This window comes from Gilbertella persicaria, assembly GCF_025201335.1.
Source record: "Gilbertella persicaria strain CBS 190.32 chromosome Unknown B0P05scaffold_5, whole genome shotgun sequence".
Taxonomy (NCBI): Eukaryota; Fungi; Mucoromycota; class Mucoromycetes; order Mucorales; family Choanephoraceae; genus Gilbertella; species Gilbertella persicaria.
Window position 1 is genome coordinate 25,268 of NW_026251966.1, and position 21,439 is coordinate 46,706.

The following is a 21,439-nucleotide window of genomic DNA, read 5'->3' on the forward strand; positions in this document are numbered from 1 at the left end:
TAACGCCTGATCAAGTAGAGAAAGTAGTACCCAGTTCACCTGTGAATATGCTTGTTATAAGAATATTTGGATCGCAGTTTATTAATACCTGCATACTGTCTTACCATTACAATTCAGTAGTATTCTTGATGAGCCGATTCTTTATACTCGACAATCAAAAAACAACAAAAGATTACGAGAAACAGTCAGTGATTAAAGGCATCTCCAGTCTAAAATGTATTGTTTGATTGTTCCCTTTGTTGTCGTTAAGCATCTTTCATATTCGGAAATACTATAAGCAATTATTCATCATAAGCAGGATTTTGCGAATGAGCGGTTCTTTCGGAGCAGTTTTGGTGTTTAATTACACAGCTGATAATTAAGAAAGAAGCCACAAATAAACGATGCTGTTGAACCAATTTGATCTTTTGTTGGGATTGTTTCATAAAGGAATGTCTTTGATTCTTGATCTGGCTTTGCATATTTAGTTTTTAAGAAAATTGTTACTGAATCAAACCAAACCAAGTTGGATCAAATCAAATCAGTACTTTGTTTGGGAAACAAACTCTTTTTTTTTTTCAAAGCCTATCAAAAGAGTGAACAAATAAAGACACTTTAAATAAAAAGCGTGATACAAATAAAAATATTATCACATGCAACATTAGAAAGGGATAGAACAAATATGATGTTAACATGGTAAGAGTACATATAAAAAAAACACAATAACACGCAATAGCAAGTACAGTGAATAAATAAATAATCTATTTTTTCAGACTATATATCTTTTGTAATCATTTTTTAGTCAAAATACTATTCTCATGTGGAATCAAAAAGACAAGCATCAATCTAATACGAAAAAGGGACTTCTATGGCCAACTATGGAAAATTTGCTGTTTGTTTATTTTATATTATGAATTTACTACTGTAAAAACGTACACGATAATAATCTTTCGATCGATATGAGCAAGATTCATTCGCCGTGAAAGAGATTGGCTTTAATATTTTTGTGCTGATTCATGAAATTCACGGCTAATGTGTCCAATGGCACACACGCATGTGCTCAATATGCCCGAAATTAAAAATCCTGAAACTCAATTTTATGTTGTGACATGCACAAGAGAAGAATAAAAATGTTACAGTCTCTTCTTTAAATCCTGGGAAATTGTATTTGACCTTGTAAACGTATTTTTCTCGTTTATTCATGTCCATATTTTAGTGACTAACAAGTATATGTTCAATCAACTAGTCAATCTTAATGGAAACACGGCAAGAAGTAACACCAAATATCTGACTGACTTTTCCTTCCATCATTTCTTCTCCGATGTCACCGTGCCCGTCGCTTATCTCGGTCCTTATCGTTTTTCTTTTTTCGCTTGCATAACTCCCTTTTTTTTTTTGTTGCTCAGACGTTGCCCGTATTTAGTAAAGAGTAATGCGCAAATAAATAGTTGTCTCCTTAGAAGCAGTCTGATCTATTATCCCTTGTTCTTGTTTAACTAGACTAATCAGAAAGTAGAATTGAATTTACACAAGAGGTTACAGTCTGGACTTTTAGTTGGAATCTAGATTAGACAGCAATTAATAAAATCAAGTCAGGCTAACTTTATCTTTTTTTTTTTTTCGTTCATAATGCATGACTTGGTAGTACTTAGAACTCTTTCATTAATAAAAATGTCCAGTATATCATAAAATAATCCATATTAATTATGATATTAAGACAAGGATCTGCATATTTTTCTTTATCTTTATTTTGGTAATGTACCTCGGAATTTACCAAAGAAAATCTACGCGTTTTGTACCACCACCAGAATTCCTTTTTTTGGGGGCAGAAGAACACATTGACATTGATATCATAAAAAGGCTTAGTACCAAAAAAATTTAAGTTTTTTTTTTTAATAAAGAAAACCACTTTTAATGTAGATTATATTATTGTTTTATGAATTAAAACAAAAATACATTGCCATATTGAGTATAAAGAAATATCAAGATAAAGTTTCATTAGCACCAATGAAAATACTACAAGTTAAAATAAAAAGAAAAAAGGCAGAACGATCTGAGAAAACGTCAGATATGATTGGATGATCGACTTTAATCCGGACAAACTGTCCTTGAAACAACGGAAATAGATTTTAAGGTACCGTAGATTTCCATCATGCCGAATTTCCATTCACAAATAGAGGCTTCCATTGGACAGATGTAGCACTGTATCACTAGTGATTATCTAATAGGTTTCATACATAAATGTAAAAAAAATGATTTGGAAGTCTATGCACTATAAACATTAACATTTATTCAGTGAGCTATATTTATTTATTTGTATATGTGTCTATATGTATGTATGTATGTATGTATGTATGTATGTATAAGAAAAGAAGAGGGAAAGTGTATGTGTGTTTGCATATTAAATATATGTGTACGGATAGATAATAAAGGATGTATTCTAGTAAATAACCATGATAAAGACACAGTCTTTTTCTTATATATATATGAAGAATTGTCCTTTTCTTTTTTTAGCTATAACAAATAGAAGGGCATAATAATTACACAATAAAGATGGAGAGAAAAAAAGAGAGTATATAAAACATAATTATTCATCGCCGTCGGCGTCGTCAGTATTGTTGGATGAGGCGCTATCTTCCTTGTTAGACTTTCCAGAATGTGTTGAAATACTAGGTATAATCCTTGTATTAGTTCTTCTGACAGATTTGCCTTTGTTGCTACTCATAACTTCAAAGTTTTGCCAAATATAATTTTTGCACTTGTCAGCGTCTGGTAAGTCTTGAATCATTTTAGCAATCGTGTTTTTTCGAAGACCAAAGAAGTCTGGGCCAACAGGATTATGGCCATAGTCCATATTACGAATAGCAAACGCCCTATATTGAATTTAATAAATAAATAAATAAATAATTGTATTCAATTACCTTCTGACAGCGATGGTCCATACAGTAGTGGGCGTAGGTCCTCTCCAACATTCAGTTGGGTTGTCATCTGCATTCAGTTGAAAGATAGGCTCGTCGCCACCATCAAGAATTTCGCAGGTATACTGGGTATCACTATGAGGATCAACCATACTACGGTACCATCTAAAAAGAAATAAGCAACAGAAAGAGTATACAAAAGCACTTACTTTTTGACACGATAGCCGACAGGATAAATGTATCTTTGGTTATGGAAAGCAGCCTTGTCCCAAACAACAGTACCTAGATTAAGAACAGTCCAAGAATCAACTTCGGCAGGCAAGATATAGCTGCCATCTACAGCTCGTTCAACTTCAACAAAAGGACGAATATCATTTGCATTTGGAGGTTTAGTATCGCGCTTCTTTCTTCTTGATTGATGATAATATGTATCGGTTGTGGTTGGCGTAAGTCTTGTGGAGATCATAGGAGAGATATTATTAGGTACTTTTACTGTAGGTGAATGTTGACTCAAATGGTTATGATGCTGGTGGGTTCTTTTTGTTAGAATATTATGGTTACCGTTGTTATTGTGATTATTATTGTTGTGGAAATATAAATGGGAAGAAGCAGGAGAAGATAACTTTCTTCTCTTAATCATCTCTTGATGATCAAAACCACTTGTATCATAATGACTACCAGGCCAGTTATGATGCTGAGGAGTGCTTTCTTTATAGTTACTTGGAAGAGGAGTAGAAGGGAAAGAGGATAAACGTTGGGTATCGTCCCTTGGTGGCATGTATGTTTGTTGGCGAGGAGATGAATTGTGATGTCGGTGAGCTAATTGTGATTGCAACATGTCTATCATGGGAGGAGAAGAAGAGCTTGTATTTGTACTTGCTAAAGAATGAGGAGGAGGAGAATAATTTTGGTTCATAGATTCGGACCAGATAGAGCGCATAGGTGGGAGATAAGTTTGATTTTCTGCTGAGTGGAGTATAGGAGAATGTCGAATCTATCAAGGGATGAGTATAACATAGTTTTAGTAGAGTAGATATTTACAGGATGTAATTGTATTAAAACTTCAACAAAACAGTCGTACTGATTTGTATTGCTTGAATCAGTAATTTTGCCTGTCACTTTTGCTCCATTGTCTTCATCATTCAAAATGCTAGAAAGAACACCATGTCCTTCCCATATGATGTTGGATTGAGAGTCATGTAAAGGTGACCAGTTTTCAACAGTAAGGCTCTCTTCAAAATTAGCACTGTAAATAGCCATATTACTGCTCATCAACTGATCCGGGCTATTGAAATAAAATTAATAAACGGTTACATCATTTGTTTAATTTTACCATGAAGAGCAGACGGTAGTTAGGCATTGTCTTAAGGGTATACTGACCCATTTCTTATCTTTAAAATCTTCTAGTGTAATGTCAAATGTGCATAAACAGTGCGTATCTGATCCTTTGACTATATAAAAGATCTTGACTATCACGGTTGAATCAGTATTTACGTGTTTCAATTTTATTCTTGTACCTTTTGCTTTAAATTTGCTTTTATCTTTTGTAGCTTCTTTTGGTTGTAAGATTTGATTGATTGACATGGATTGATGGCTCATGGCTTATGTCTATAAAAATATTGATAATAGAATGTAATATGTAGCGGTGTGAAAAATGCTTAAAGGTTAAATAGCATTATTTGTTAAACAAATACAGAAAAAAAGAATGGTACGAATCGTTTAATTCTTACTTTTTTTTCTTGATATAAAAAAAAGAAACGATTCAAGGAAAAAAAACAAAAAGGGGGAGATGTTATAATAAAATGAAAATAAAAAAAATAAAAAAAAAAGAAAAAAAGAGAGAAAAGAGCAGAAAAAGAGAAAAAGGGAACGAGAAAAAAAAAATAAAGGTATAAACAAATTACGAATTAGGACCCAATTACTGTACCCGAAACCACGACCAAGTGGCGGGATTTATGTTTAAAATGTATGGCAAAAAAAAGAATACAGCTATATGATTCTACTTCAGTGTGTGGTCTTTTTATCATTATTATTTATTTATTTGTTATTGTTATTTTTACAGCCAAATTACATATAGATTTACATGTAGACAATTCATTCAACACTAAAATTCTAGAACAACAGCTAACAGTGACAATAATAATAGTAACTCATGTTTAATATAAGAGAATGGTGGATGCCAAATAGAGTAAACTTGGCAAACGAAACTAAATGTTGAGTTTGTACAACATTTTATTTTGAAGAATCAATTTTTACTTTCTTTATTTGGATGTTTTAATAGTTAAAAGTGAGGAATATCAAATAGAAAAATATACACAAGGGCTACTACTAAATATGCTTATCTCACTCTCTTTATCTTAATTCGTACACTACATGTTATTGTTTGGCAAAGTCAATGATTGGCTCTAAACCCTTTTGTTACATGTACCATTGTAAATATGTAAATTCATAGGCTATTTATTGTCAATACCACTCCGCGGGGGGAACAGATTTAGCCGCCATCGACAAGTTAAATTCGAGAACGATCACGTCACTAACAGAGGGAGGAATTGATGGCCAAATTTTTATCTTGTGTGTAACTTGATGTTTGACAGGATTTTTTTATTCTCACTGGAAACTTGCAAAACAAAATGTTGTGTAACTCTTTCTGTAAATTACAAGATAAAATTTCATTCCCATTTTGTGGTAGGAAGCTTATTAAACTTACTATAATTTAGGAAATTTGTTGACATTGTACAAAGTCCCTTTTGCCTCCTTCTTTTTTGGAGCAAAGGTCGACAAGTCATTCAACCATGAAAAGCTAAATCAAAAAACTCGATACTAGAATAAGTTACACAATTCATTTTACTTTTTCTTCTTTATTTTTTAATTGAAAGCATGTACTGTCGGGGAACAAACAAGCTAAAATTTATTACATGCTCATGTTGATGGGGGAAGAGAGTTATGTGTGTACATCTGCTGATGGGGTGAATTTGTTGGTGGTGAGATATATGTCTAGTAAGAAAAAAAAAGACGATAAAAATATATTTTTTTTCTTTAATCTAAAATAGACTCGGCTGTGCCCGAACTATTATCTCGATTATTGTATTATTGTATCAGCAAGGAGAAAAACAAGATTTCATATTGCATTTGCGTCTTATTGATCATAACATGTGCCAAATATGTGAATGGAGAAATATGCCAAGAGATACTGTTGCTATTTACAGAACCAACATTATGGCTATTGTAAATGAGTTTTTGTGAGCTATTTAGCATTCATTCGCTATGATGGGAAACACTAGACATTTTTATTACCTAATGAAAATCACAAAAAAAAAGATTTGTCAGCCATGTGTCAGCCATTGCTCAATCTTTTTTATTTCAAATACCGATTTTGTTATTGTTTGTTAAATAGCAAGCCATTCAATTGTTTAAAGAGCATGAATCACCCAAGATTTGTTGTTGGTGGTCCTGCCAACACCTTTCTTTTACTTGCATGCATGCTTCTTCCCATCTTATCTTTTCTTGCCAAACTTCCTTTATTTTTTTATAGGCTAAACCACTTAGCACCTCGAATTGATCACGGGTTTCTTCTAAAGCAGCTTCTAGCCTTGCATTAATTAGTTTTTCTTGTCTCAACTCTTTTTCGACTTTTTTGAGCCTTTGCTTGATACTTTCAACATCATTGATATCACATTCAGTTTCACTTTCGTCATTGCTGTTGTCTTGGCTTAAGACAGTGATTTTCTGTTTCAGGTCTTGTTCTATGGGCATTGTTTGTATCTGAACATGGCGTGCACGTTTTTTGTGTTGGAGCTCATAAGACGGAGTATCCGATAGTGTGGCAAGATGCTCTTGCGCAATTGATTTGGACATTGCATCACTTGGCTTTTCTGATGATCTGTAAAGAGCTAAACGTTGTTTTAGCCCGTGTTCAATGATATCATGTTCAGTTGTCATATCGAGTTGGATCATGGGCTGTTGTTCTACTAGTCTGTCATTAGCAGGCTGGAATCTAAGTGATGGTTGGCGTCGTACAAACCCTTCATTTGTGCATGTTAATATTGATGATGCAGGTGATAGATTTCTTTTTTGATGTGCCACTGATTCTTGTGTGATGATCTCAATATACTTTTTCCGGTGTACAAGCTGTACCTGGCCTGTTGTCATGGTCACAGTCGGTACTGTTGTCATGCTGAACTTTTTGGACTTGGGCTTACATCTTTTAAAGAATAATCCGGGTGAAGAAGATCGCTTGCTTTGTTGCACCGTTGTTTTAAACTCCTCAGGGCTCGTTGTATTCAAAAATTCGACTAAGGCTTGAGTGCCCGTCTTTCTTTTTCTGGGTTTAGTTAAGGAAAACCATTTTTCTTCTGTTACACTATCATCGTCGCTATAGAATTCTTGTTCAAATGTTACTCTTGCATCTTTTGGTTCAAAGGCTGTAACCATTATATATGAACGCAAAAGAAAAAAACAAAAAAAGGAACAAGTTAATTTTTAGTTCTTATACAATTAAAAAAAAAAGAAGGAGGCATAATAAGGAGAAGAGTCAAACATGTTGACATTTGTTTCTATTATTGTTATCCATTGGAATACAAGAGCTTTTCGATTACTTTACAGAAAACTCCAGCTTATCTCGATATTAGACTCAAAAAAAATTTGTAAGTCGATATGAGATTTGAAACTAAATATTCGTGGCTACTTTTCTTTGTCTGTTTTTTGGTGTAACTTGGTCTCCTTTTATTAACTCGTTCTTAATCGCTATTTTTGTAATTGAGTTTAGGCGGTAAAGAAGTCCTTTAAACGATAAAACGTCAATTCATTATAATATGGAATTTTGTTTTTAATTTAATTCTTGCTCGATAAAGTTGAATTGATTATGATAGAAAAAAGGGATGCTATCTTCACAAGAAATGATGCTATTAAGCCTTACTAACTCCGTGTTAATAAAAGTTTTGGTAATACAGAAACAACTTTTAAACTAGCAGTTATATTGCTTGAGACAATAACCATGCTTAATAAGAATATTGCGACTCTAGTTGCCGCCGGCCTTTGTCTTTTGAGAGGTTACACACACAAAAATCTCTTCAAAAAAAAAAAACTAACGCTGTCCTTTTATGTATTCCTTAAAAGATATTCTCACTAAATTTAAGTTCGAAAGAGTCTTGTCTAATGATACGCGTACGAAAATTATCTATGTATTGGGTCAAGTAGAAGAGCAAGACTGCATTCTCTCTTTTGAAAAGACACAGTTTGACAATAAAGTCATTCCAACGCTAGCATCAGCAGTCGATCAAGCCAAGATGGATGATCTTGTTGAAAACAATATCTATGGCTGGTGCATGACTGCACTTGATTATGATGCACTTGATATTCGCGTTAAATCTATCTATCCAGCAACAGATGTTCATATTGCAAAATACGAAGCTCAGTCGCGTGTTATGCTCTTAGAAACACCCGAATTGTATGAGTCCATCACACTTCCTTATATCAAGAGTATACCTGCCAAGCGTACACAGTGGATTGACAACATTTTGAATGGTTCAGCTGAAGCAGATCGCGTCATTTACCACGACCATGATCTAGAGACAGGATTTGTAGTACTACCAGACATGAAATGGGACGGTCAACAAGAAACACTTTATTGGGTTGCTATCTCTATGCGCTCAGATATTTTATCTCTGCGGTCTCTAAACAAGAGTCATTTGGACTTTTTAAAGAAGCTTCGGGAAACAAGTTATCGTCTTGTGCTGGAAAAAACAGGGTTGACTTCTTCTCAATTACGCCTATTCATTCATTACCAGCCATCTTATTACCATTTTCATCTGCATATCACAGCTGTTTCGTTTAGTGATGCTCCAGGTGTTGTTTCTGGACAAGCCCATTTATTGGACACAGTCATTAACAATATCGAATTTTGCTCTGATTATTATCAACGAGTAAGCATTCCATTTGTGATTGGAGAAAGACATCAACTCTATGTAGAACATAAATGGTAACAAAAACAAATAAACCGCTTTTCTCTCTCTTTTGTTTCTTTTTACTCCTTAAATATGAATACACAACAAAGTACAGTTTTAAATGATTTCAAATATTTAGTTTATTTCGTATGCTTGGTTTTCCTTGAATACATTTATCGTGTATTTATTTTAATACCCTTATCCACAGTACAAGCATATGCTAAGCATCCTATTTTCATTTCACTTATTGTGGTGTTTCTGTTTCCAACCTATCTTGTTGCACAATGCATTATCACTGCAGTGAAGCATATGATTAAGATTATCATTCTACCAAAAGAACAGAAATACCTCTTCATTGTCAACTTTTTTTTTGGATATACAAATCCCTTTGCAACTCATCTTCAGCGACAAGAAAACATGACTCCCTCCGAGAACGGTGATATACAAAAATACTTAGAGAGGTGTTCTATTTGTTTTGATGCAAAATTAGATTTATGCCTCGAATACTGCAGAGACCAATTTTGTACAGATTGCTTTCAAAAATACGTAACTGAAGTGGTCAAGTCAAGTTGGGGACTTGGTGTGACAAAAATTCGCTGTCCTGTTTGCAAAACTCATATTCCTCAAAACGAGTGGACAAAGCATGTACCAGAAAGCATAATTGAACTCTACAACAAATTCAACCAGCCTTATCGAACATTTTCAAGACACTGCCCTCATTGTGAAACGGAAATGACTCCATGTGATTTTGGACAACACTCGGCTCAAAAAAAGTAGGTTTATAAGAAATTCATGCGCCATTCATTTATCCAAAAAAAAAAAAAAAAAAAAAAAAAGAAGTTTATCAAATGAAATAGGATTGATGTTGCAGGACTTTTCAGATCAGACCTTTGCAATGTTTGTGCGCATCTTTTGTAAATCAGAATGGCGCAATTCGACTCTGCCTCAAATTCACCATCAATTGATAGAGCAACTCTTGACTACAACAAATGAAATAGATAAAGTCAAGACCATTTCCATGAAAATGTTAAAATTAGGAGTGAGGTCTGATACTTGGAAAAAGCTTCAATTTGATCATATTTTCTTTTTCCCAAATATTCAATGGTATGTATGCTATGCTCTATGAGCAAAAATTAACACTGTTTTATTTATTCAGCTCAACTTGTGATCTATCTTTTTGTTTACAATGTGGAGATGATACACACAAAGACTTGACATGTGAGGAAAACATGAAACAGCGTATTCTTCAACAACAACAAACAAGCCATGGCGATGATGTACAATCTTTAAAATGGAAACTGGAGCATAGCCGAAAATGTCCTTGTTGCTCTATTATGATTCAACGTGATGAAGGCTGTAATAAGGTAGAATGTACAATGTGCGGATTTAGCTTTTGTTGGGAGTGTCGACTACCATGGTCAGAGGTAAGAAAAGAATATGTAGTCATGCCCGTTTTTTAATCCTCATAGAATTGTGGTTATTTTGTTTGTGCGACAAATAAAAAGGACTATGTAAGACTGACTAGACAAGGTGACTCAAACAGAGCAAGTACTTAGCATTAAATGATTTCCAAATTAATTTTATGTTTAAAATAGACTGAATTAGGAGTGCCAAATATAAATCATATCTTTATTTGAAGGAGACGAGCGGCTCTCTCTTATTTTTACATTGTGTAAAAAAAAAAAGAAAAAAAATTACATGTTATTATCTTCATGCGAACCAGTAATTTCTTTATATGATTCTGAAGCTAAAATTAAGTCGTACGGATACTCCTTTAAAACGGCATCTTGCAATTGTTGAATAGTTAAATTCAAAAGTACACCATCACCTTGTTGTTGAGTGAATTGAACAACACAACTAGATGAGTCTAAGTCTGACATGATCAATTCAATTCTACATTTCACTTGTCGTATTTTACCACCTATTCACACAATGTTAATACCAATATTAAAGCAAAAGTATTTCTCTTACCTTGAGTGGCCTTTGTTCTTATCTCTGCTTTATAGCGTGCAACGCCTAAGCGATCGCATTTTTCATAAAAACGAGCTTCTGCTGTCTATACATATGATATAAATATATAGTGTATGAATCCATAGAATAGCTTACCAAGTTCATTAATCGGTGCAATGTTTTTAGGATACCCACTGTATCTGTACTATAGACAACGAGAGAGCAAACCTTGGGTTGCTTGAAAAAGAATAAATTCTGAAGCCATGAAGCCTTAGGAGGCTGTTGAGTTGGTGTTATTGTAGCAGTAGGTGTCATAGGAGGAGAAGTAATAGTAGAACTATTTGAAAGCAAGCTAGGTGTGATAGGTCGATTAGAATGACTTGTGCGAGGATGACCACCCAGAGTACAAGTACTGACATTACTGCCTCTTCGGTCTACCGATTTGAACGAGGTCTGGCTAGACCGGCGTTGGAGAAGCATTTGAGCTGAATGCTTATTAGTGTTGTTCGTTTTGCATGCAGTCTTTGAAAGTACTTGATAACAACTACCGTGAGTACTACTAGAACATGTGCTGATACTACTACTACTTAACGTACTTTCGTCTGATAATAGTGCAGGTGGTGGTTGTAAATTACTTGGGTCCTGTTGAAAGATAGACAGATCCAGCTGCTTTCTTTGCTTGCGAGTGCTACCAAGTGTAAAGCCAAACTTCTTCGTACCATCATTAGACTTGAAAGCATTCGGAATATGAAGTGAAAGCTTCTTTGAGTTTAAGGTAACATATTTCTTGGGCTGGTCTTCCATTAAACTAGGATCAATCTTATTACGGTGCAATACAGTTGAGTTGGTGAAACGGTGTGTGGCAGCAGTGGTAGTGGTAGTGGTAGGTTTAGGGCTTGTAGAGATTTCGAAATCAGTGGTATTGATTGGTGCTCTTTGAAAGGGGTTCTTGCGTCGAAAAGTACCTGCGATTGTTGCAGCGATAGGCTTTGAAGTAGGAGTTGGAGTTTGAGGCGCTTCTTTTACTATAGGCTCATCTCTATACAAAGAGTCAATAAAGAACTGTACAACGCCATAAAAAAATCTTACCTAGTAGTTGCTTGTCGACGAGGAGACAAGACATTTTTGACAAATTTTGTATAAAAGGTCTCGCTCTTTTTAATCTTTTCAGATTTTACATGAGAAGGCAAAGGAGGGGTAGGTGGTGGATCAATGATAGCAGGACGTTCTGTACTAATGGTAGCGGCAGATTGACGTCTAGAAACTTTGTGTTTATTATCAGGAATCCAAGGCACTGTAGGTCGATTATGGTATGTAGGCTTTGGACTATACTCAGAAGTATGACTTTCTGTAGCAGATATATATTTCTTGTCTCTGACAGATCTACGACCTATAGTACGGTATCTGCGCTGGGGAGTATCTATGGTCTTTCTTAGCAAAAAAAAAGGGGATCAAAAAGGAAGAGTTGCACCATATTACCTGTGTAGCTGTCATCATCATCACTTTCCTCAGCATGGTCTGCTTGCCAGTATCTTTCAGCATGTTGCTGCAGCAATACATATACTACTTTCTGCATATTGTGCCTAGAGTCCGATAAGCGAAATGAATGGAGCAGCAATTATATTTACTCTTTTTGTATCAATGCATCAATGACTACTTGATCGCTCCTTTCTCCCCATAAAAATTTGATTGTCTCTAAGATGCGATCATCGATTTCGGAAGCATCAGCAACGGGTTGACCTATTTCTTTTTCTGTAGGAGGTACAGGCAGTATAGCTATATTATCAGGCTCTACTTGTCTAAACCATGTATGTGACATGATCTGTTGCATCTGAAATAAAATTGTTGGTGTTCAATCCTTAAATATGTTTGCTTACATTTAATCTTTTAGAAGGGTCAACAACCAAAATACGTCGAATGAGATCTTGGGCAGAGCGAGAAATATTGTCTGGCATAACATATTTACCTGATTTGACTTTTTTTAATAGATTTCTGATATTTTCATCATCAAATGGCAAATGTCCTGTCAATAAAGCATACAGAATGACACCACAAGACCAAATATCGCATGAAGAACCATGATATGGCATTCCCTATTTCTCTGATCAATACAAATGACAGCCAGGGCAAAAAAAAAATATTTACTGCAACAATTTCTGGACTAGCATAGTGAGGAGAACTAGTAACAACATGAGTACAATAATGATACATGCTATTTATACTTTACCCACAGCTTGTTTCTAACATCGAACCAAGAGGTTGGAGTGATGCCATACCAAAATCAGCAATCTTAATACTGTTTTTCGAATTTAATAACAAATTTTCAGGCTTGAGATCACGATGGCTAGAAGAAGAAAAAATTAAAAAAAAGGAGGGACAGAAAAGCATTCATGTTTACCAAATAAGATGATGGTGACAATAGTCTAAACCCAAAATAATTTGCTGAAAGTGATGCCGAGCCTCTGATTCGCTTAGGCGTCCCTTACTGACCAAGTATTCAAACAATTCACCACCTTCTACGTATTCCAATATGAGATATCTAACAGATGGGTTACAAAAGGAGAAGAACAATAGGAGAGAGAGAGAAAGAGCCACAAGAGGGAGGTATTGAGCAAGGCTTTGCTCAATCTCTTTCTTTCTTTTCCCAAAGGAAGGAGAGTTAAAGGGACTTACAAGTCAGAAGAAGATGGATCATCAATAACATCGATCAATGACATGACATTTGGGTGATGAATTAATTTCATAATAGCAATCTCACGTCTCACTGCTTTTTCAATGGCAGGATTGGCAGCTAAGTGTGCTTTGCTGATAATTTTTATGGCTACTTGTTCACCTGTATGTCTATGAACACCTAGTTTGACTCTTCCTAATTAACTCTTTTTAAGTAACCTTACATTTCTACAAAAATGTGTACCTGATGCACCTTTCCCGAGAGTTTTACCAACAACATACTCTCCAATGCATTTTTTCGGTTTCTGCTGAGAATGTGTTGAAAGTGCACCGGAACTTCGACGTCTGTCCTTCATAGATTTAGAAGATCTTGTGCTCATTGCTGATGCGGAAGGTCTACGATTATTTGGCCTGCATTGGTATTCGTGAGATGGAGGGAAACAGGGTTGGATTTGTTCAGTTATGAAAGATGGCATTGTTGTTTGCATAGTGATTAGGAACTCTAGGTTCAATAATTATTATTGTTATTATGATTGATTGAATAATATAAAAAGAAAAAAAGAAAAAAATCACAAGTATATAAAGGTGTCAAATATATATTCATAAAATAGGGGCCAAACTTTCTGAATAAAAGCAGGAGTTTATTATAAGACTATTGCTAAAGGATTTGTAGGAGTGCAAAGGGAGTATAAAATAAGAGAGGGGAAGTCAGAGTTGACAAAAAAAAAAAGATTGGATCTTTAACATGGACATGAATGTATGTATGCGTTTGTATTTATCTACGAACGTTAAAACAACAAGATAGAGTTTAAATATTTGCATATCGAAAGATGTACATAATATCGTCAAGAAAATAGACATAATCAGTTTTTTTTTTCTTCGCTCTCTATCAAGACAATGAAAATAGACATTAGGAGTATAGGCTCTTATTTTAGGCAGTCAGACTTAAGCACTTTAATGAGCCATAATAGCTCCTCAGTTCTAATAAGAAGAGAGAATATATGTTTGTATTTTTTTTTTAATTTAGAAGCTTGAAAATGCGCATGAATCACCGGAATTAACAGCGGCAACATAGTTTTATGAAAAGAATCCATCACCATAAACCGCCCATTCTAAAGAAGTCAAATGCTCTACACGACGGCACAGCTGACTTGCAAGTGAGATCAGTGATTCATTTTGGTCAGGTCTTCCTTGTTGTTTAAGCCAATCCACTAACTGAGTCAAGTCTTTCTTTCCTTTGACAAACCACCATTTCTTTTCTTGTGCTTGTTGCTCATAACCAGGGCCAATGACAATTGCGCCGTATGCCCAATAAGTTTCACTATTGCGAAGATCATTTGCATGATGTATATCAAGTATGTTGCTAAACATCCAATATTCATTGCCCAAATGATCAACGCCTGCGAGACCCATTCTCTTTTGAGATTTGGCTATATTCACATCACGTTCAATCTTTTTTGACTCAAAGTTTAAGCGTTCATCCCGTATATGCGTTTCCAATAAATCCAATTCAATCTGAGCTTGTTGGAGTTCTTTCTGCTTATTTCGAACAGACCCAAGCTGTGTGATTCTGCTGGTTAATGCGTTCTTTCTGCTTTTGTTTTTATCATCATTTGCAAGAAAATCTTTAGAAAGCTCTTTGAATTCGAAATCTAGTTCTTTGGGTTTTATCGTTGTATTCAGAGATTGTCTGATTTCATGTTCAAATAACAATACTTCTAATAGCATATAAATTAGCTTTAGTTCATCTTCAATCGACAGCAAAGAGGCACTGCGCGCTGATTTCTGAAAGCGTCTATACTTGAGTTCTATAGCGTGAATACGTTCTTCTTCCTCATCATCTTGATCGATGTCCATATCATTTTCATCTTTTTGTCTTCGAACAAAGTCTTGAGAAGTAGGGATAGGAATATCTTTTACTTGTGCTGCTGCCAATAACTCTGCTATGTCTAACCATCGCTTTCCTGACATGCCTTCTTGTAAAAGACTATCCAACAAAGCCTGATGTCTAGATTTGGTATCAAGAAAGTATTTGTTGATCTTTTTTTCTACTATCCAGTCGTTTATAATCTTTTTTGCCATCTGTGGAAGAGAGTTTTGATCATTTGTAAAAGCAAGTTCAAAATGTGTACTAGAACTAAGAATAGACAAGGACTGAAATACGATATAAGCGCCAAATCGCTTGATTTTCCAATCGCCCTGAACATTTTGTAATGGACTGATAAATCGATGGTCGAATCTGTACAAATCACCAAAACGAAATAAAAATTCACGAATCTGTAAACGGGTCCAGATTTCTTGTTCTGAATAAATCAGATCAATGGCTGTCAAAGTTGGAGGTTGTACTACTCGAATTTGTTTTTTGTTGAACGATAACCGTGGTACCCTATAATAATCAATATAAATATCATACTGTTTACTATTAAAGTGGATTTTTACTTTTTACAATAACTAAGATATAGAAAAAAGGGAATGAGCTTTTATATGTAATTGTTTGGTTTCCTTACTCGCATTGACAAAGGCCTCTACAGATCAAGCATGCCCATTTGCAATTTGTTAGCACTGACCGGTGTCGAATAATTTGACCATTTGTATGAAAAAAATCAGTCTTGTTTTCCTTGATCCATTCTAAGTCTTCACCAGCTTCTCGCTTGATACAGTCAATACAGAAATTATGTGTACAAGGCTTATTTGAACTCTCTTTTAAACCTGTACATTGAACTCTAGGTGTTGACTTCTTTTGAAGGACGATAACTAAGCCATATCGTATAAGAGAGAGAACTTACATTACAATCAACGCAAGGGTCAGGATGTTCATCTTTTCTCTTTTTATTTCCAATATCTAGCATTCGAATTGATTTCTCTAGTTTTCCAGTAGAAGTATGATCGGTTTTCTTGGCCTTGTCAATCTCCTTTTCAGTTGACACTTTGACGGGAAAGGTTCCAAAACATAGTCTAATAGCAACAGTATTAGCCTTAGAATAATTATATGCTTTAAACTTGCTTTGTCTGCTGAAACTTTGGTTTCTCTTTCTTTATATCTGTCTTTGCCATAATAATAATAGTAAAAAAAAAAAAAAAAAAAAAAAAAAAAAAAAAAAAAACGCGTACAAAAACAAAAAGGACGTGACAAATAATACGTTCCGCTTAAATTTTTATTTCATAATTCAAATGAGGGGAATACATATGTGAGTATGTGAGTGTGTGTGTGTGATTTCATATAGGGTAATTATCTACATAAATGATATATATTTCTCTTCCTTCCTCTCTCTATTTTTTTTTCTTTTGGCATACATGACTTAGAGTAAAGAACAAAATTCGTCTACTTTATCCTCTAACCATTCCCAACGTTTCATACCAACAACCCATTCAGTAGGTAACTGACTATAACCAAATCTTGCGCCTAACATAGCACCAGCAGCTGTAGCATTTGTATCGGCTTCCCCACCTTGCATAACTACATCCATTAACATTTTTTTAAAATGTTCTGTTTCTGAATGTGGAGGTACTTGTCTTGTTAAGCAGTACAGAGCAGCACTAAGACATCTAAAACTGTCTCGACTACTCAATGTGTCGTCTAGTCCAAGTTCGGATATTGAACGAGGTAAGACACAGCATTCTAAAAGTTGTCGGTAATACTTTTGCATTTGTACCATGTCTGTCTCTGGTGAGATAAACAAAGGATCAGTTTGGGGAGCAATCAGCATGGATTTGTTTGTTTCGATTACGTTCTGCACTAGTGCATCTAATCTTTCGTCGACAGGCAAAGTATCTATAAAGTATCTGGATTCAGATGATGATGTATCTTGATAACTAGGTCTAGGTGATTGATTGACTTCTATTTCAAGATCTTGTCCCCTTAGTAATCTGGTATCAAATCAATAAAAAACATATGCAACATCGCTTTCCTCCTACCTTGCAATTAAAGTAGACATAATGGCACATGATATCAAGCAGCGTGGATCAGGGTGAGTGATGCGACAGCATTCTGCAGTGTTCTCAATTACGGTCGTACCATCCCAGAACTTAATTGCTCCTAACAATGGTGCCCTGACCAAAGATCCATTAGCTCCTCTTAGGTTGTTTTCTGTCTTCCAGATTTCTACTGCAGCTTGTTGCTATTTAAAAAATATAAGTTTGAAGCTTTGAAACAAATACAAATACTTACAGGACTTGTTTTATAAACTGGATTTGCTAATACTGCTTCATTTGTTGCATTCATACCCGTAGGTGGTTTATGCAAGCCTTTGATACCTTGTGTTCCATAAGCATAGAGTCTGTTTGCAAAGTCCTTTGGTAGAAAATGCCCGCTATTCTCAAAAATGGATTCCATGACCAACAAGACCTGTTCGGCGTCATCACCAAAGTCACTACAAACTCTTTTTTTAGCAATCAATAGTAAACAAGACCCACTTACTTTTCTTCAAATCTTGATCTATACTCATCGCGATAAAATGGTACGCCATCCTCATCCATGCCAAAACGTATTGGTCCATTTCCATAAATTTGTTTGATTTCTGATCGAGATAATCCTTCTGTTGCTAGTCCCAGACTGTCACCCAAAAGAGCACCTGATAGATTGGGTAAATAAAAAAAAAGGGGAGGAGAAAGAAACAATCAAATTACCAAAAATCATTCCTTTGACCTTATCCACAATGACTGTAGTTTCTAGTTTTGAACATCCTGATGGAATTCGCATACTAAAATTATAAAATTAAGCTACAGAAAATTTCCTGTTTTAATTTTCTACCTTTAATTTTTTTTGCAGAAATTTTGCTTGATATAAAAAAAGAAAGTATATATCAAGAAGAAGAAAAAAAGGGAATGAGAAGCAAAGAAACAGAGAAAAGGAAAAAAGAAAAAGAGAAAGAGGGTCTGACATTATACAGTTAAGAGAAAGAGAAAAAAGTAAGAGAAAGTTTTAAAGTCCTATTTTGTCATCCGCATGATGTACAAAGGACATAAAATAGCGTTTTTAGAAAATCCATCATTGTATGACTCTTTAGCACAAATGATTATCCAAAATATCTCGGTTTTTTTTACTCTTTCTATAAGAGTTTATAGTTTCTGTAAATAACAAAAAGAGTAAAAAAAATATAGATGAGAAGCCAATGTCAAATCTCGGTGTTACTAGCATGTTTTAAAGGCATGGTGAACGTGATTAAAACCGCGTCATTAAAGCCGTTACACTAAGTCTGTAAATGGTTCATGGCCAAAAACAGAAATTTAGCTCAAGATGAAAAGCCATTACAAAACTCTCCAGAATATTAGTAAGAAAAATAAAACAGTGGAAATAAAAAAGCAAGAACTTATTCAGTCTTTTTCTCAATTTCTTGTATTTCTTGAACATTGTAACTAGTTTGCATTTGTACTAAATCAAACATACACGTCATTTTTAATAAACATTTATAAAAATGCTGTAGAAGGTAGAAATTTTTTAAGTGTTCCTGGCACTTTCTCCGCCATCTCTTTTTTTTTACTTGTAACATTTTGTTATTAAAGTTAAGAGCAGAATTTGCGACTCCTATCTCTTTTTCTGAATGGCAATATCGCCCTGTCCATATTCTGAGAGTTAAAAAAGGAGCTGACTTGTTATTTTTCATTAAAAAAAGTCAACGATTCGCCATATGCTACTTTTCAATGTAGACTAAAGAAAACCGTGCTTATCCCTTTTTGTTGATGAAAAAAGGTAAAATTCTGGGTGTAACCTTCTTAGCTTTCATCTAAATAAGGCAAGGATTTCTGACCAAAACAACTTTGATAATACCGCTGTCCCTGTCTATTGTTGTGCATTGTGGTTGATAGGAACTGTTCCATTGTATATATGTTCAAAATCTTATTTTTTTTTGTTTTGCAGCCATTTTTCTACAAAAAGCTTGACTTGAACTTGAATTCTTAAACAAGGCTAAGAAAAAAATAATCGTTTTGTTTGTGGCGTGTTTCTATATTATTAGACTAAGTTTTGCTCTGATGTTGTAATAAGCTTATCAAGGCATATCTATCCTCCGTTTGAAGAAGCATAGAAAAAAAAGAGTAGGGTGATATGCCCAAGTATATAACAGTGAAATTGTGTGTATATGTATTTTTTTTTTACAGATAAGGATACCTTGTATTGTAAAGCATGGGTACAAAGACAATACAAAGCTGATCGAGCGTATGTAATTCAATGGTCTGTGTAATAATCCAGGCTACACAAGAAGTTGTGGTCCTTCTTTTGAGTTGTTTCATGTTTAAATATAAACACTTTGAATGCATGTAGATGCACTTTTAAGTTTTACCTCTTTTCTTTAATAAGGCAATTGGGTATAAAGAAAAAATAGGTAAAGAGAATGGAAGCAATATAAAAGGATCAGATAAGGCAGTGTTTTTTTTCTTTTTCTCTCTTTGGGAATTAGAGCCATGGACGCCAGCTTTTATGCTTTTTTGGTTCTTGTTCCTGTTTCTTTTTTTGTTGATCTTCATCCCACTGTTGAACATAAGCTGCTGCAGTTGCCAAAATATCAATAGGCGCCAGATCAGGATGAAACATAAGCTCGTGAGGTAAAGAAGGAGACGAAGCTAATGAAGAATCTGAAGAAGAGGAAGAAGAATTTGTTGTAGAAGGAAGAGGAGGAGGAGGAGGGGGGAGGCTAGGGGCAGAAGTCATTGTTGTATAATAATTAAACTTGACCTTCTTATTCATATAAGGATGATAATGATGGGAATGTTGTATTTGTTGTTGTTCTTCTTCTTGTTCTTGTAAACGGATACGGTTTATTTTGGCACGTCTATTTTGAAACCATACCTATTATTTAATGTTGGTTACACGATACAAATCACATGGCTGATTTACACCCTCCCCCATTCAAACAAGATCATTTTTAATGAAATTTTTACCTGTACTTCGCGATTCGTCATATTGAGCTTTTTGGCGAGCTTCTCTCGTAATTCATGGCTAGGTGTATCTGTTTGTTGGAATAACTCACTTAACAGACAGAATTGTTCAGGCGTAATTCTCTTTCTTTTTGGTTTATCTATAAAAGAAATGAGTTCAATAATACAGATATTTCTATATTTTTGCTACCATCTTCCAGTTTCTTTTGGCGTTTGATTTTATTTTGCTGCGGTGTATATTGATCAGTGTTTAATTTTAAAGTCGTCATTTAATGAAGAGATAGAAAAGGAAAAGCAATAAAATTTTTTTCTTTGCAATTAATAGCTGTTTTTTAATAAAAGAGAGAAAGAAAAGAGAAAAAGATACACACACGAGTATGAATTATTATCGGGAAGTTGACCGAGCACCATGAAATCAGAATCTTTTTTATATGATGCGGGTATTAAAACAAAGTTTGTAACATTTTGCCAGACAACAAACAAACCATGCCCTTTTTTTCTTGGGCTTGTAATTTACGTATATATGAATTCTAGCTAAGGCATGACAGATGTCATGTTTAGTTTATTAAAATTTAAGCTCACAATGAAGTTATTAACTGAGAAGCAAAAAAAGAATGCTAGTTTCTTTCATACTGATTTGCTTATTTAAACTCATTTAACTCCCAGAAATAGATTCATTTTGCTTACTCTTGAGAAATTGGGCTTGCCTCGATGAATTTTGTCTTTGATAGAGTCATATTGAAGTTACCATAACAACAGAAATGGCGTGTACCTAACTATTGAAGAAAAAAAAAAAGAGCAGAAGGAGTTCCATGTAAACTTCTTTTTAAGCTCTATGAGAAGAGATCATAAATACCATAGTCAAAGATGCTTTGAAAATACAGCAATTTTTTGCTTATCATACATAATTACCTCTTACTTAAAAGAGTATTCTTGCTTAATGACAGAAACAAAGGTAGATGCAACAATAAGGTTTTCATTTTGGTTATTATGATACAAAATTGTTTACAATGCACACCAGGCAATATTTTTGGTTCAGCGCTAAAGAAAAAAACATTGGTGCGAAACCTTGGTGCTCGTAGCTTGAATCTTTTAAATGAGCGAATT

The 21,439-nt window shown here is 34.5% G+C and overlaps 8 protein-coding genes across 8 annotated transcripts; 2 read left to right on the forward strand and 6 right to left on the reverse strand.

The window, feature by feature from the left end:
* Positions 1-2,309: 2,309 nt before the first annotated feature.
* On the reverse strand, positions 2,310-4,726 carry B0P05DRAFT_484642 (uncharacterized protein). Its single transcript, XM_051575243.1, has 6 exons — positions 4,415-4,726; positions 4,231-4,366; positions 3,939-4,182; positions 3,107-3,891; positions 2,901-3,062; positions 2,310-2,852 (listed from the first exon to the last, which is right to left on the reverse strand). The coding sequence occupies exons 1-6, from the start codon at positions 4,494-4,496 to the stop codon at positions 2,567-2,569; spliced, it is 1,695 nt and encodes a 564-aa protein (XP_051438272.1). The 5' UTR covers positions 4,497-4,726; the 3' UTR covers positions 2,310-2,566.
* Positions 4,727-6,221: 1,495 nt separating this feature from the next.
* B0P05DRAFT_526454 (uncharacterized protein) lies at positions 6,222-7,429 on the reverse strand. Its single transcript, XM_051576433.1, has one exon. It carries the CDS (start codon positions 7,326-7,328, stop codon positions 6,300-6,302), a length of 1,029 nt encoding a protein of 342 aa, XP_051438273.1. The 5' UTR covers positions 7,329-7,429; the 3' UTR covers positions 6,222-6,299.
* A 520-nt stretch (positions 7,430-7,949) lies between these two features.
* Positions 7,950-8,923, forward strand: B0P05DRAFT_526455 (HIT-like domain-containing protein). Its single transcript, XM_051576434.1, has one exon. The coding sequence runs from the start codon at positions 7,997-7,999 to the stop codon at positions 8,876-8,878; it is 882 nt and encodes a 293-aa protein (XP_051438274.1). The 5' UTR covers positions 7,950-7,996; the 3' UTR covers positions 8,879-8,923.
* On the forward strand, positions 8,900-10,625 carry B0P05DRAFT_256570 (uncharacterized protein). Its single transcript, XM_051573349.1, has 4 exons — positions 8,900-9,612; positions 9,680-9,943; positions 9,996-10,263; positions 10,309-10,625. Exons 1-4 carry the CDS (start codon positions 8,933-8,935, stop codon positions 10,393-10,395), a joined length of 1,299 nt encoding a protein of 432 aa, XP_051438275.1. The 5' UTR covers positions 8,900-8,932; the 3' UTR covers positions 10,396-10,625.
* Positions 10,534-13,839, reverse strand: B0P05DRAFT_583705 (kinase-like domain-containing protein; the record flags this gene model as incomplete). Its single annotated transcript, XM_051582274.1, has 12 exons — positions 10,534-10,760; positions 10,811-10,895; positions 10,946-11,828; positions 11,879-12,209; positions 12,269-12,372; positions 12,418-12,620; positions 12,667-12,882; positions 12,935-12,968; positions 13,017-13,133; positions 13,188-13,328; positions 13,463-13,655; positions 13,704-13,839. The coding sequence occupies 12 exons, from the start codon at positions 13,837-13,839 to the stop codon at positions 10,534-10,536; spliced, it is 2,670 nt and encodes an 889-aa protein (XP_051438276.1).
* Positions 13,840-14,536: 697 nt separating this feature from the next.
* B0P05DRAFT_593971 (uncharacterized protein) lies at positions 14,537-16,525 on the reverse strand (the record flags this gene model as incomplete). Its single annotated transcript, XM_051583060.1, has 4 exons — positions 16,464-16,525; positions 16,246-16,414; positions 16,027-16,182; positions 14,537-15,845 (listed from the first exon to the last, which is right to left on the reverse strand). Exons 2-4 carry the CDS (start codon positions 16,275-16,277, stop codon positions 14,537-14,539), a joined length of 1,497 nt encoding a protein of 498 aa, XP_051438277.1. The 5' UTR covers positions 16,278-16,414; positions 16,464-16,525.
* Positions 16,526-17,370: 845 nt separating this feature from the next.
* On the reverse strand, positions 17,371-18,158 carry B0P05DRAFT_462853 (ADP-ribosylation/Crystallin J1; the record flags this gene model as incomplete). The annotated part of the gene is made up of 4 exons (XM_051574134.1): positions 17,371-17,528; positions 17,684-17,829; positions 17,877-18,030; positions 18,086-18,158. 4 exons carry the CDS (start codon positions 18,156-18,158, stop codon positions 17,371-17,373), a joined length of 531 nt encoding a protein of 176 aa, XP_051438278.1.
* Positions 18,159-19,850: 1,692 nt separating this feature from the next.
* On the reverse strand, positions 19,851-20,601 carry B0P05DRAFT_583707 (homeobox domain-containing protein; the record flags this gene model as incomplete). Its single annotated transcript, XM_051582275.1, has 3 exons — positions 19,851-20,243; positions 20,336-20,472; positions 20,523-20,601. 3 exons carry the CDS (start codon positions 20,599-20,601, stop codon positions 19,851-19,853), a joined length of 609 nt encoding a protein of 202 aa, XP_051438279.1.
* Positions 20,602-21,439: the final 838 nt, after the last annotated feature.

Bases quoted from the DNA above. Each gene is read 5' to 3' on its own strand.
- B0P05DRAFT_484642 (XM_051575243.1), bottom strand. From the start codon at position 4,496: ATGAGCCATCAATCCATGTCAATCAATCAAATCTTACAACCAAAAGAA. The intron at 3,063-3,106 runs GTAAGTGCTTTT...ATTTCTTTTTAG, and splicing joins GTCGGCTATCGTGTCAAAAA to ATGGTACCGTAGTATGGTTG. The intron at 2,853-2,900 runs GTAATTGAATAC...AATTCAATATAG, and splicing joins TGGACCATCGCTGTCAGAAG to GGCGTTTGCTATTCGTAATA.
- B0P05DRAFT_526454 (XM_051576433.1), bottom strand. From the start codon at position 7,328: ATGGTTACAGCCTTTGAACCAAAAGATGCAAGAGTAACATTTGAACAA.
- B0P05DRAFT_526455 (XM_051576434.1), top strand. From the start codon at position 7,997: ATGTATTCCTTAAAAGATATTCTCACTAAATTTAAGTTCGAAAGAGTC.
- B0P05DRAFT_256570 (XM_051573349.1), top strand. From the start codon at position 8,933: ATGAATACACAACAAAGTACAGTTTTAAATGATTTCAAATATTTAGTT. The intron at 9,613-9,679 runs GTAGGTTTATAA...AAAAAAAAGAAG, and splicing joins CAACACTCGGCTCAAAAAAA to TTTATCAAATGAAATAGGAT. The intron at 10,264-10,308 runs GTAAGAAAAGAA...TAATCCTCATAG, and splicing joins GTCGACTACCATGGTCAGAG to AATTGTGGTTATTTTGTTTG.